Source organism: Antechinus flavipes, chromosome 5 (genome assembly GCF_016432865.1).
Source record: "Antechinus flavipes isolate AdamAnt ecotype Samford, QLD, Australia chromosome 5, AdamAnt_v2, whole genome shotgun sequence".
Lineage (NCBI taxonomy): Eukaryota > Metazoa > Chordata > Mammalia > Dasyuromorphia > Dasyuridae > Antechinus > Antechinus flavipes.
Window position 1 is genome coordinate 37,102,598 of NC_067402.1, and position 12,144 is coordinate 37,114,741.

The following is a 12,144-nucleotide window of genomic DNA, read 5'->3' on the forward strand; positions in this document are numbered from 1 at the left end:
TTTATTCTTCTTAATAATCTCTGAACATCTTTTCTTCAGCACCTTAGAGAAAAGTAAATATAGCAGGAAAAGTGTTATATGGTATATTAACATTGGTCCAGATGTTGAGGATCTAGGGAAAAATATCCTTTCTAAAAATTTGGGTTTGTCAAAAAGGAAAAAAAGTAACAATGTGAGGAACACTGATTTTTAACTTGATATTTCTTTCTTTCTTTTTTTTTAAATAGCTTTTTATTTTACCAAATACATGCTAAGATAATTTTTCAACATTCACCCTTGAAAAACTTTATATTCCAGATTTTTCTCCCTCCCTGCCCCCATTCCCTCCCACAGGAGCAAGCAATCCAATATTGATTGAACCTATGCAATTCTTCTAAACATATTTTCATATTTGTTGTGCTGAAAGAAAAAAAATGAGAAAAAAACAAGAAACAACAAAATAAGGTATGAAAGTACTATGCTTTGATCCACATTCAGTTTCCATGTTCTCTCTCTGGATGTGGACGGCTCTTTTTGTCATAAGTCGATTGGAATTGCCTTGAAATCACCTCATTGTTGAGGTCCATCACAATTGATCACCACATAATCTTGTCAGCCTGATATCTATCCTGTACATTTACCCTTGATATATGCAAATTAGTACTGAAAATTCTGAAGGCCCTCTGATTTTAGAGAACTAAAAGAAACTTCAATCTGACTGCTTGGTTCTGTTATTGAGGCTTACTTAACTCATTAAATACAGTTTAATTTGCATATAAACATTAGTTTGGCCTATAGGTATATTTTTAAGCACTTCATTTTTGTTCAGATTTCTATGGTTTGTTCACATTTTCATTCTTTGAATACTTCTAAAAGTTTACCCATGGCCATGGAGGTGTCTAGCAATTCTGCCAGCTGCTAAAAAAGCTTTATGAATTTTTTCTGGCAAGAACACATATTTTTAAAACTGTGGTCCAAAAAATGATCTTTTTTTTTTTTTTTTTTGAGAAAATATTTTGGTTATGCTGTTGTGATTAAAAAAAAATTATTGTGTGCTTGATTTTTGTTTTGAACAAAATTATACTAAATAGGGACAAATTTCTTTTTTTTTTTTTTTTAATAACTTTTTATTGACAGAACCCATGCCTGGGTAATTTTTTACAATTATCCCTTGCATTCACTTCTGTTCCGACTTTTCCCCTCCCTTCCTCCACCTCCTCCCCCAGATGGCAAGCAGTCCTATACATGTTAAATATGTCACAGTATATCCTAGATACAATATATCTGTGCAGAACCTAATAGTTCTCATGTTGCATAGGAAGAATCGGATTCAGAAGGTAAAAATAACCCAGGAAGAAGGACAAAAATGCAAGCAGTTTACATTTATTTTCCAGTGTTCTTTCTTTGGGTATAGCTGCTTCTAGGGACAAATTTCTTTTTGGTCACCTGCTGGTAAGATTAATTTCTAGCTGGCATATAAACAATTCCAAAAAATCCTCTTTTTATTCAAAATGCTTAACAGCACTACTTCCCCAGGTTAATTTTAAAAACATATTCTTTTACCTTATAGGATAATGAAATACCAGTTACTTTAATTTAACTAAAAGAGCAGAATTGACATTTCTCAATTTCTCCCCTAAATGTCTCCCTCGTATGCTAAAAATCCTATAAGAAACTACTTGCATGTGAAATCCTTCATCCTGCAGGGTCAATGTTTCAAAGTTAATTGAAGATGCAAGGAATTCTTATAAGATTAGATTGATGGAGGTGAATTGTATTATGCATACGTTTCACTCTTCTTTGACAGAAATCAATCTAACTTGAGTCAGCTTGACCAGTTTTATAGTAAAAGATGTGGGAAGGTGAAACACTTTAGTCCTAGTTTGTGCTTATATATATTTCACTAAAGAATCAGCATTAAAGATTCTTTTAAAATAAGTGTTTAAAAATATGATAGTATTAACTAACACATTACTAAAAATTAGTCTGGGCTGCGCCGTTCCTACTAGACCCTTCCTGAATCACTTCATGAATTTGTCAGAGGATCTGCCGTCTCTCCTTTGGGTGAAGCTAACTGACCTAAGGTGCTCAGTGGCCCCAAAGCAGTGGAGAGAATGGTACTTATGATCGATCCAAATCAGATCACACCGTTTCATTACCACTCTGAGGTCTAACCAACTTAAATAAGTTTTTTTGTCTTGGGGCCTTTACTTTTTACCTTACGTATCTTAAGTCCAGTTATCAAAGGATTTGTTTTTTCAAATGCTAAAGTTGAAACTTTGCTTTTATGTAGTATATTAGTGGAAATGTCCTGTAAATGGATTTCTATCAAACCGCATTTTAAATATGGCAGAGCTGGCTAATTTTCTGCAATGACTGCCCCGAGTAATCTAGTATGTACTGTCCCCTATACGTCCCTCGAGAAGGTGGGGGCATACCTGTGGAAGCAAGGCCTGCCTCTGTCCACAAAGACAAGCAGGCGCTGCTCGTGGTGCCCGTGGGGTTACAAACCTTTCTTAGAACTAGTCCACAGCCCCCCCCTCCCGCGGGAGGCCAAGGTATTCACAACACTTTAAAGCAGTCGCTTCCGTTCCCCTCCTGTCCTTGAGGAATGACCTCTCTTGGCCCGGGAAAGCGAGGCGGATTCCAGGACCCGTCCGTAGTTAGGTGTGGAACGCCACGGCTGCCCTCGTCCACTCACGCTAATGGGAGTCTTCTAGAAAGCGTGACGGAGGATGCCTCGGGAGCCGCGCAGGGATAGAGGGGGCTTTTCCGGAGACCCAGTGAGGGGGGGAGGATCCCCCCAGTCCAGGATTAGGAGGGATGTATATATTCCCCCTCCCCTCCCTCCCATGGCGGACGTGGGCGCGAACGGACCTCGGGGCGTTGGGGTGGGAAGCCCTCCAAGGTCACGAAGACTACAGGGGCCCGCCGGGCCTAGCCAGAAGAGCGGCCGGGGGAGGGCGCACGTGGCCAGACAGAGGAAGCGGCGGCGGGGGGTGCTCGCCGAGGCCCGCGGAGGTATAGGGCAGCCGGAGCAGACCGAGCCCGGGACTACGTAGGACTTCGCAGGGGCCATGGGCCGGGATCAGCAGGAGGAGGAAGAGAAGGGAAAGAAAGGGGGAGTGCCAAAAGGTCGGGCTCGGGACCCTCAGCCCCCTTTATACGTCACTTCCGTCATTAGGCCCGCCCCTCCCTGTCCCGGTGGCGGAAGTGGGAAGCTTGTCTCGGCTCGAGCGAGTCAGAGGTCCAGAGAGACGCTGAAGATGCCGGAGAGGCGGGGCTTGGGGCAAGGGGCGGAGCCTTAGCTCAGGGGCGGGTTCTAGTCGCGGGCGCGCGGCGAGCGTGAGCGGAGCCCCTCCTCCTCCGCCTTCCTCCCCTCGCGCGGGAGCGCGCGCACGCGCGGTCACGCCGGCTCCGCTTCTCGAAGCCCGGGGCGTTCCTCTTCTTTCCCCCCCTCCTCCCACCCGGCCGCCCCGCCTGCCGCCTTCTTCGAGTCTCTCTCCGCGGGTGAGTGTACGGGGGCTGCCTCCTCTGGGGGGGGGTCCAGGGTGCGCGCGCAGGCGGGAGGGGGGCCGGGAGCGAGGAAGGAGCACGCGGGCCCCCAGGCGCGCGCTGGGAAAGGGGGAAGGGAGGGGGTGAGAGGATGGGGGAGTCGGCCGGCGCGATAGTCCCCCGCGTGTTCGGGAGGAGTCTCGTGGGCGCGGTGCTCCGCCCTCTCATCCGCCAGGGAACCTCTCCATCCCGGAGAGGGCGGGGCGGACGACCCTCCCCTCGGAGCGGCAGCCCCTCCCCTCGGAGCGGTAGCCCCTCCCCTCGGAGCGGCAGCCCCCGGGGGGGCGCGGCGGGGGCGGGAGACAGGAGCCGGCGCGCGCGTGTGCGTGTTTGGAGTGGGTGGGCGCGAGTGTCGCCTCCGCCCCGACGCCAGCGCCGCTTGTCTCCCGGTTTCTTTTGCAGATGCTGCCGCTGCAGGGGGTGGTGGGAGCAGCCTTGGGACGCGGGGTGAGCCCTCTGCCCTGCCCCCTCCGTCCTCCTCCCGGGCCCGCCCCCAGTCCCCTGCCGCCGGCCGCCGACCCCCGAGACTTTGTGGCCAGCAGCAACCTCGGGGCAGTTTCGATGGAAAATGAAGGTAAAGGCCGTGGGCTGGTCGCGTGGAGGGTGTGGCCCGCGCGGGGCTCCGTGGGCTCCTTTCTCGTTGCCCTTTCTCATTAGGGTACCGGGAAGCCCCAGGGACGCGCCCCTGGTCCCTGAGGCGACTTGGGGTTATGGTCCAAGAAGCACCCCCTTCCTCTCCCGCTTGCGGGCTTGGGAACCCGGTGCGCCCTCGGGCAGCCGGGTGCGGAAAAGTTTGGGGGGAGATGGGCTTGGACTGATAGGGGGAAAAGTGGGGGGCTCGAGAGCAGGGATTCTGCCTTCTCAGGGGTCTGGCCGTACCCGAGCGCCTTCTTGGGGAGTTTCTGTTCTGGCCGCCCCTTTCCACCGGTGCAACCCGGTTTTCCCGACTGTCCCCCCCGCTTCTGTCTCGGGGAGAGATCTAGGGGATCCCCCATCTAGGTACTTCAAGGGTCTTTGATGCCTCTGCCCTAATCGCTGACCTTCCCCCTCCCCACGTTTGTCTGCCGGATCCGCGGCCCATCCCGGGACCCCAGCTTCGGGATTCGGCGGGATCGGGCCGCGCTCCGGGGGGCCGCTCCCGCAGCAGTTTCGGGGCTCCGGGTGCCCCTGACGCCCCGGGTTCCTCCCCGCGCTATCCCGGGCCCCGGCCTCCCTGCACTGGTTACAGCTTCTCCGCTTTGCGGAACTCCTGGGATGGGTCCATCCTGCTTCTCCGCCCCTGGAAGCGCTTGTGAAAGAGCTGCTGGGTCCGGCCGGGCCCGACATCCGGGCGGCCCGTCTCCCCGAAACCCTCCTGGGATCCTGTGCCTGCGCTCCCCATTCCGATTCTGTGCCCCTGGCAGAGTGGAGAAGGGCCGGCTCAGGGCCAGGGAAAAGCAGACACCTGTTCTGAACCGAGCCGCACGACCATGCTCGTGTTCCCGGTTATTCGGGCTTCTTCGTGACTGGGGCTGGCGCCGGGGGAAATGGCTCAACAGAAAACAGGCTCCCGAGTAAAACTGTTCTTTCAGAAATAACGGCGTAGATCCACGTTTTGTGAACTCTTCGTTTTGTAAGAGGAATTTTTATTTTGTTTTATTTTCTAGCCACCTCGAAGCATCTTCTGGCATGCTTTCTTTACTTGTGACTTTAATGGTTATGGGCAGGATTTGGTAAAAGTCCTGAAAGGTTTCTTCAGCTTTTCTAGTAATGAAGTAATGAGTTAGGTTAGCTCAGAAGCCTGTTTTTTAACACTCCAGTTTTGAAATAGAATGAGATTGCTAATTTGTACACATTAGCAATCTGTATATTTTATGTTGGCCCTAGGATCTTGTGAACGTGTACTTGTTTTGCTTCATGTGGCTTTATTCTTTGTTCGATGCCTGAATCAACATCTAAATGGACTCAGATTGTAGCTGCATTCCTTTTTATTTCCATTCTCTGGCATTTTGTAAGACATGCTTAGGGATGTGGACTGAAGTACATACACTTGGTTTTGAAACTGTTTTTGACATGAGGAAACTTGATTTTAAATTTGGGTCTATGACTTTGGGGAAAGTCTGTTCTAAATTGAAGGAGGCATAAAATAGCTTTAAGTATCGGATGTTATAAATGTTGGAATCTGTTATGCTATCTGAGACCCCAAGGTTATGTAGGAAATGTAATCTGACCTTTGAATGTGCCTGGTATAATTGTATGTATTTGTTAGGGATCCACTCAGATTGTACTGGACCTTTAATAAGTGTTGGAAGATGCACACTACAGAGTGATAAAGATGTAACTTAGAGGTGTAAATATTGCTTTAATTGTCTATGGCATCAGCATTTGATGAGGGAAGTGAGGTTGTCTCCTAATGTGGAAAAGTCACTTTTTAATGAGGTGAGGTCTTTCTGTCTTTTTCTTTATTGAGCATGATGGGCAATTTCACTTTCTTGCAGAAATAATCAAGACATGAAATATCTGAAGTGGTACATTGAACAGCTGTATTTGCTTTCTTAGGACCTTTGCTTTCCTAATGTTACTCCTCTTGTACAATAGCAGAAAGAAGGCAGATTGTAAACATTAGCTTTTTGTTCCCTTATTTCCTGGAAGGCAATAAGTAGAACAAACTCTTAATTAACTCCAAGTGAGTTGTGGGTTGTGTGATGTAGGAGAGGGGAGAGGGTAATGTCCTGGCTTGCAGGGCAGATCAGTCTGGTTTATACCAATAAATTATGGCATGTAAGCGTGTAAAGCTTTTTTTTTTTTTTTTTTTTTTTTTTTTTTTTGCACAGCCTTTCCCTTCAGAGAGTTGTTTGCCATTCCTCTTGGGCCTGATAAAAAAAGCAGAAGCTCCCAGATGCACTCTGAGCTGTTCCAAGCTGGGTGGCCAAGGCGGGGTTGGGGAGTTTCCCAGTTGTCTAACTCTTCATTACCATCTTTGGGGTTTTCTTGCCATCCCTTTCCTTCCCTGGCTCATTTGACACATGAGGAAACTGAGGCAAACATCGGGAAGTTAGTGGTCCAGGAACACCCAACTGGGAAGCGGCTAAGGCTGGATTTGAACTCAGAGAGGAGTCTTTCCAGTGTTCCCTAGAAGCCATGGCCAATGAGTGAGGACCTAGAAACCCAGGCTCAGATCTGGGACTTCTCACTGAGAGAGTTGAATTAGCTTTCATTTAGGTCTTTGATGTAAAATTAAATGTTGTTTGCCTTTCTTGTTTTTGCTGCTGTTCTCAGGACATTTACAAAATTCTGTTGCCTATCCTCACGCACTCATCTCCCAGGCCCTGCTCTTTCTCACCTCTAGTCACTGTCTTTACTGTTGGCTCTTGGGGGAAATAGCTGTGGCCATTCTCTCCTCAAGGTGCCAGGGAAGGAACCAGAGGAATGAGCTGACCCTTAAGCTTCCTTTTGGGGGGAAGAAGGAAGGACAAGCATCCAGGTGTTTGGCTTCCCTGGCACTGCTGCCTCTCCAGGGCCTTTTCCATGGATATTGTGAGCTGTGAAGCAGCTGAGACTCAGATAGGTTTGAGCTGTGCCTTGCCAGCTCCTAAAAGCATGTCAAGGTTTTATTTCTCCATTTCTGGGATAGTTGGGACTAGCCCTAGAAAGTGTCTTTGTATTGTTGCTGATCGGATACTCTGAACCATTACCCAATGATGCAGCTATTCACCATTTTGTAAGGTTTTGGAATGGATAGACAAGTTCTTTTTTGCCTTGGAAGCTTCAAACATTACATTGTAGCAGCTTAAACATTTCTTATGGTTTAAAGGTGTACAATAGTTGAAAACTTGTTCATAGCTACTATGTCTTAAAAAGTATTTTGTTTTGTGGGAATGAATTTTTTCTTCAGAAGAAAAGGACACTTTATATAATTTGCCTGCGATAATAGGTAAGGGTAATAGATCTAGAAAGGAGTTTCCCATATGTCTTGAGTTTTAAAGAAAGAAAAGCAGCACTAGACAATGGCAACATATTTCATTTAAATGCTGTGTTTTAAGGTAGGTTTGCTGTAGCTTTCGGCTAAAAATCTGGTAACTATGTAGGAATGGGCATTAAAATTGAAGAGTCAATTTTTTAAAATTCCTTTGTTGGAGGGAATGTAAGGAGCTATTGATGATAAACCACTTTAAGTACATCCCTTTATTTGGGAGAAAAAAAAAGCCAGGTTATAGAAATGTTTTATAACCTGAGGCATAGAAGTAATTATTTTGTTTTCACTCTTGTCAATAGAATATTACTATTCTTTATTCATTCTGTCAATGAACAGTTGAGAAAGGGGGAGGGAGCAGAGCCTACCAGAGGCTCTCTCCTTGCTACCTCCTGCCTAATGTTGCTCAGAACACTTGGTTTAGCTCACTTTGTTTTTATCATTCACTTAATGTCAACAAGATTCAACTCTGTACTAACTGAAATGATATGGAACAAAAGTGTCTCCTAGGGAACTCCTCTTGGGGCCTAAGCTGATTTTTATTCGAGAACTTAATTAGCCACAAACCTAATCTGCTTTAAAAGTATATGAATGATCTAGTTAAAAGTATACATTACATTATTTAGGGGATGGAGAAAGGAAGAGCACAGAACTTGGTGACAGTGATGACTATAGGAATAATTTTAGTGTCCAATCTAGTAAAGCTGCCTGGAAAGTGTCACAAAAATATGAGCAAGCTCCCTTTCTTTCTCCCCTCCCTTTCGTTCTTCCTGTTCACTTTTTTTCTTTTAGTATTTAGTTCTTAAAAGCATTGGTTGTAAGTTAGGTTTATCTTAAGATTTCACTTGCACAGTCCTTACTTAAAAGGAAATTGAGAAAAACCCGTTGGGTGAGATCTGAGATTAATGCTGTCATTTTAACAGGAAAGAATTTCTGGGAAAAAATAAAGACAGTATAGCAGTTGACAGTGTTGCATTCACTTTTGAATTTATGTAGCTAGCATTGGTCTTATATATATATATATCTCTTTCCTGAACTATGTTAGACTTTAATATTCCTTGCAAAGAGTTAGTGGCTGATATAAATTGTTTTCTTTGGACCTAAGATAATTACTTACTATCACTATATTTAAGGTATCTCCTTTATTTCATTGGAGTTTGTGACATGCTAGAAAAAAGTTTGAATTGTGAACATTACAAAAACTGTGTAGGTTTCAGAAATCCAAGTCTAATAGGAAGGGAGAAGAGCATTACTTTTAAATGGGGCATATTGTATAATCACTCCCAAACTATGATTTTTGCAATAGAGAAGAAAAAATTAACAAATGATTTGAGGTTTTTTATATTTATAAAGAAAAATTGTTGGTTAACCTAAGCATAGGCACTGCCCTTTGATAATAGGTCAATTCATGAATCACCCTGCTCCCAAGACGGTTTGTCTTGGAAATCAAATATATTGGTCATAGTCAACACATTATCACTTATTCATGGATTCTGATATGTTTTTTGGTTTTTGTTTTTTAGTGAAGGCATCCTATTGGAAGCAAATGTTCTGTTATGATAGATTTGTAAACAGCACTCATACTTAAGATGACTTTTTTCACTTAGCTAGTGTTCAATCTTTTTGATAGGGGCACATGTTTGCATTTAGAAAGGGAATCTACAGTTTATGAAGCAACTTTTTTCCTTCAGAACAAGTGATCTGAGGTCATTTTTGCATAGGGGGTGTGTGTGTGTGTGTGTGTGTGTATTTCTAAGGGTACCAGTATTTCACATTTTGAAATGTGAAATTTTCTTTTGGCTTTCTTTTGGCTTCTTTTTGGATTTGCTGGAACAAGTAATTGGATAGTGCATAGATTTTACTTCTGCCAGCCTGGAATTTTGCAGATGAAGAATTGCTGTTTTAATTCAGTTTTCCTTAGAAAACTGACCTGACTTGCCCAACTCGGCCTACTCCTCCCCCTCCTTATTCCAGTAGAGTAAATGTGGGTAAACTGTATGCATGGTCCACCCCACCCCTTTTCATGAGTTGGCTGGCTTGTTAGCAAAAGGCTGCTAGCTCCTGTGGTAGTGTTCCTTCCTCAATGGAGGATAAAGGTCTTCAAAGGGTTTACACCTGTTATGGAGGCAGTTTCCCCTCTTCAAATGAGAGGCAAGGTAATTTGGGTTTAAGTATGATTTAAAGCCGCATACTCTTCCCATAAATCTAGTACATGATCCCTTTATCCCTGTCCCCCATCCCATTCAGATTTCATGTCTGAGATGAAAGTCAGCTAACTTCCCAGCAGTTCCTGAAGTCATATTTTTATGATCAGCTATCATGGGCTTTGGGGCAGCTAGGCAATTGCTCTATTGAGGTTGAGAATGGAGGAAGAGTATTGCTTTTTACAACTTGTCTTCTGTTAACCTGAATGATCTTTATGAGAAAGGGAGAGAGAAACAGAGACAGAGAGAGGAAAAGAGGGGTGGGGGATGGGGAGAGAGAGGCTCTTAGAGAAACTGGTGATTTCTGTGGATGAGAACAACATGCCGTTTACTAGCTGATCAAAACAGTTAACACAACCAAGCTCAATTTTTTCTCAATTGTAAGATAGTGATGATGCCATATGTCTTCTTGGAGTCAGGAAGGCTCATCTTTGTGAGTTCAAATCTGGCTTCAGACATGCATTAGCTGTGTGACTCTGGGCAAGTTACTTTACCCTGTCTGCCTAAGTTTCCTCATTTATAAAATGAGTTGGAGAAGGAATTGGCAAACCACCTTAGTATTTTTGCCAGAAAACCCCAAATGGAATCACAGAGTGAGATATGACTGAAACAACTGAATGACAATTTCTTGAGGCTCTTAATTCCTATTTCAGAAAACGCTAATTGCCAAGTCTTCCCCAGCATTAAGACTGAATATGCTTCTCTCTGACTTCCCATCCATTTCTCCTAGTTTTGCCCTCCAAGGCCTAGCAGGAAATGTTTATCACCTCTTCTGTGCGACTGCCATTCGTATAATTGAAGGAAGATATAATGCCCCTACTCCCCTTTTTTTTTCTCTCATCAGCACCTTCATTTGACCCTCTTATAGTGTGCCCTCTATGTGAGCATTCTAACTGTCCTTCTTTGACTTGCCTCTGGGGTCTATGAACTAATTTAGGAAAATATTTTGGTAACTGAATTTTAAATAATTTATTTCCTTTGTAATCCTATATGTTTATACATCTGACATTATTCTGAGGAGCCTATACCAGATTAGCAAAAGAGTTTATGACACAAAGAAATAAAAAAATCTCTGCTTTAACTTATGTTGTTCCTGAAATACTGTGATCAGAGCTGAATGGAATGCTCTGGATGTGATGTCACTAAAGCAGAGCAGAACTATCACTTTCTATTCCTAGTGGACACTGTCTCTGATAGTGCTGCCCAACAGTGGATGAACTTTTTTGGCTCCCGTATTGGTGTTTTTTTTTTTTTTATTAAAGCTTTTTATTTACAAAACACATGCATGGATAATTTCTCGACATTGACCCAAGGGTCAAAACTTATTGTCCCAAATTTTCCCCTTCTTTCCTCCATCCCCTCCCCTAGATGGCAGGTAGTCCCATACGTGTTAAATATGTTAAAAATATATGTTAAATCCAATATATGTATATATATACTTATACAGTTAACTTGCTTCACAAGAAAAATTGGATCTAGAAAGAAAAAAAAAACCTGAGACGGAAAACAAAATGCAAATAAACATCAACACAAAGTGTGAAAATGCTATGTTGTGGTCCACATTCAGTTCCCATAGTCCTCTCTCTGGGTGTAGATGGCTCTTCATCACTGAACAATTGGAATTGGTTTGAATCATCTCATTGTTGAAGAGAGCCACATCCATCAGAATTGATCATCATATAATCTTGTTGCCATGTATGATCTCCTGGTTCTGCTCATGACACTCAGCTTCAGTTCCTGTGTCTCCAGGCCTCTTTGCTCATTTCTTACAGAACAATAATATTCCATAAACATTCATTCACCCTAACTTACTCAGCCATTCTCTAGTTGATGGGCATCCACTCTATTTCCAATTCCTTGCGTCTACAAAAAGAGCTGCCACAAACAGTTGTGCACAGGTGAGTCCCTTTCCGTCCTTTAAGATCTTTTTGGACTATAAGCCCAGTAGAAATACGCTGGATCAAAAGGTATGCATAGTTTGATAACTTTTTGATCATAGTTCCAAATTGCTCTCCACGATAGTTGGATCCGTTCACAACTCCACCAACAGTGTATTAGTGTCCCACTTTTCCCACATTCTCTCCAACATTCTTCATTATCTTTTCCTGCCGTCTTGGCCAATCTGACAGGTATGTAGTGGTATCTTAGAGTTGTCTTAATTTGCATTTCTCTGAACAATAGTGATTTGGATTGGCTGCTGTATTATACCTGGATTCATCTTTAATGGATACAAGTCTACTAAATCTTTTCCAGGTAAAATACTAGTTAACCTACTTCCTCTACCTTATATCAGATTTTAAAAATCTAATTATAAAACCTTACATCATCCCTCTTGTATTTTATCTTATTAAATTTGACTTAGTGTTCTAGTCTGTCAAGTTAATTTTCAGAGGCTAGAATTATGTCCACCCATGGTTAGAGGTCAGGAGGAGGGGTGGGTTTTAACCCACTAAA

At 43.9% G+C, this 12,144-nt stretch overlaps 1 protein-coding gene across 2 annotated transcripts in view; it reads left to right on the plus strand.

Annotated features, from left to right (window-relative positions):
* Positions 1-12,144, plus strand: part of ATP2C1 (ATPase secretory pathway Ca2+ transporting 1) — a 145,572-nt gene that overhangs the window by 31,790 nt on the left and 101,638 nt on the right. The window contains exons 1-2 of one of the 2 annotated variants that reach the window (XM_051962718.1): positions 3,333-3,489; positions 3,937-4,108. The exons of the other annotated variant lie outside the window; for it this stretch is intronic. Of the exons in view, the coding sequence (XP_051818678.1) occupies positions 4,103-4,108 (6 nt within the window). The 5' untranslated portion in view covers positions 3,333-3,489; positions 3,937-4,102. Of the gene's footprint in view, positions 1-3,332; positions 3,490-3,936; positions 4,109-12,144 lie in introns of those variants that run through there. 2 annotated transcript variants of the gene reach the window in all.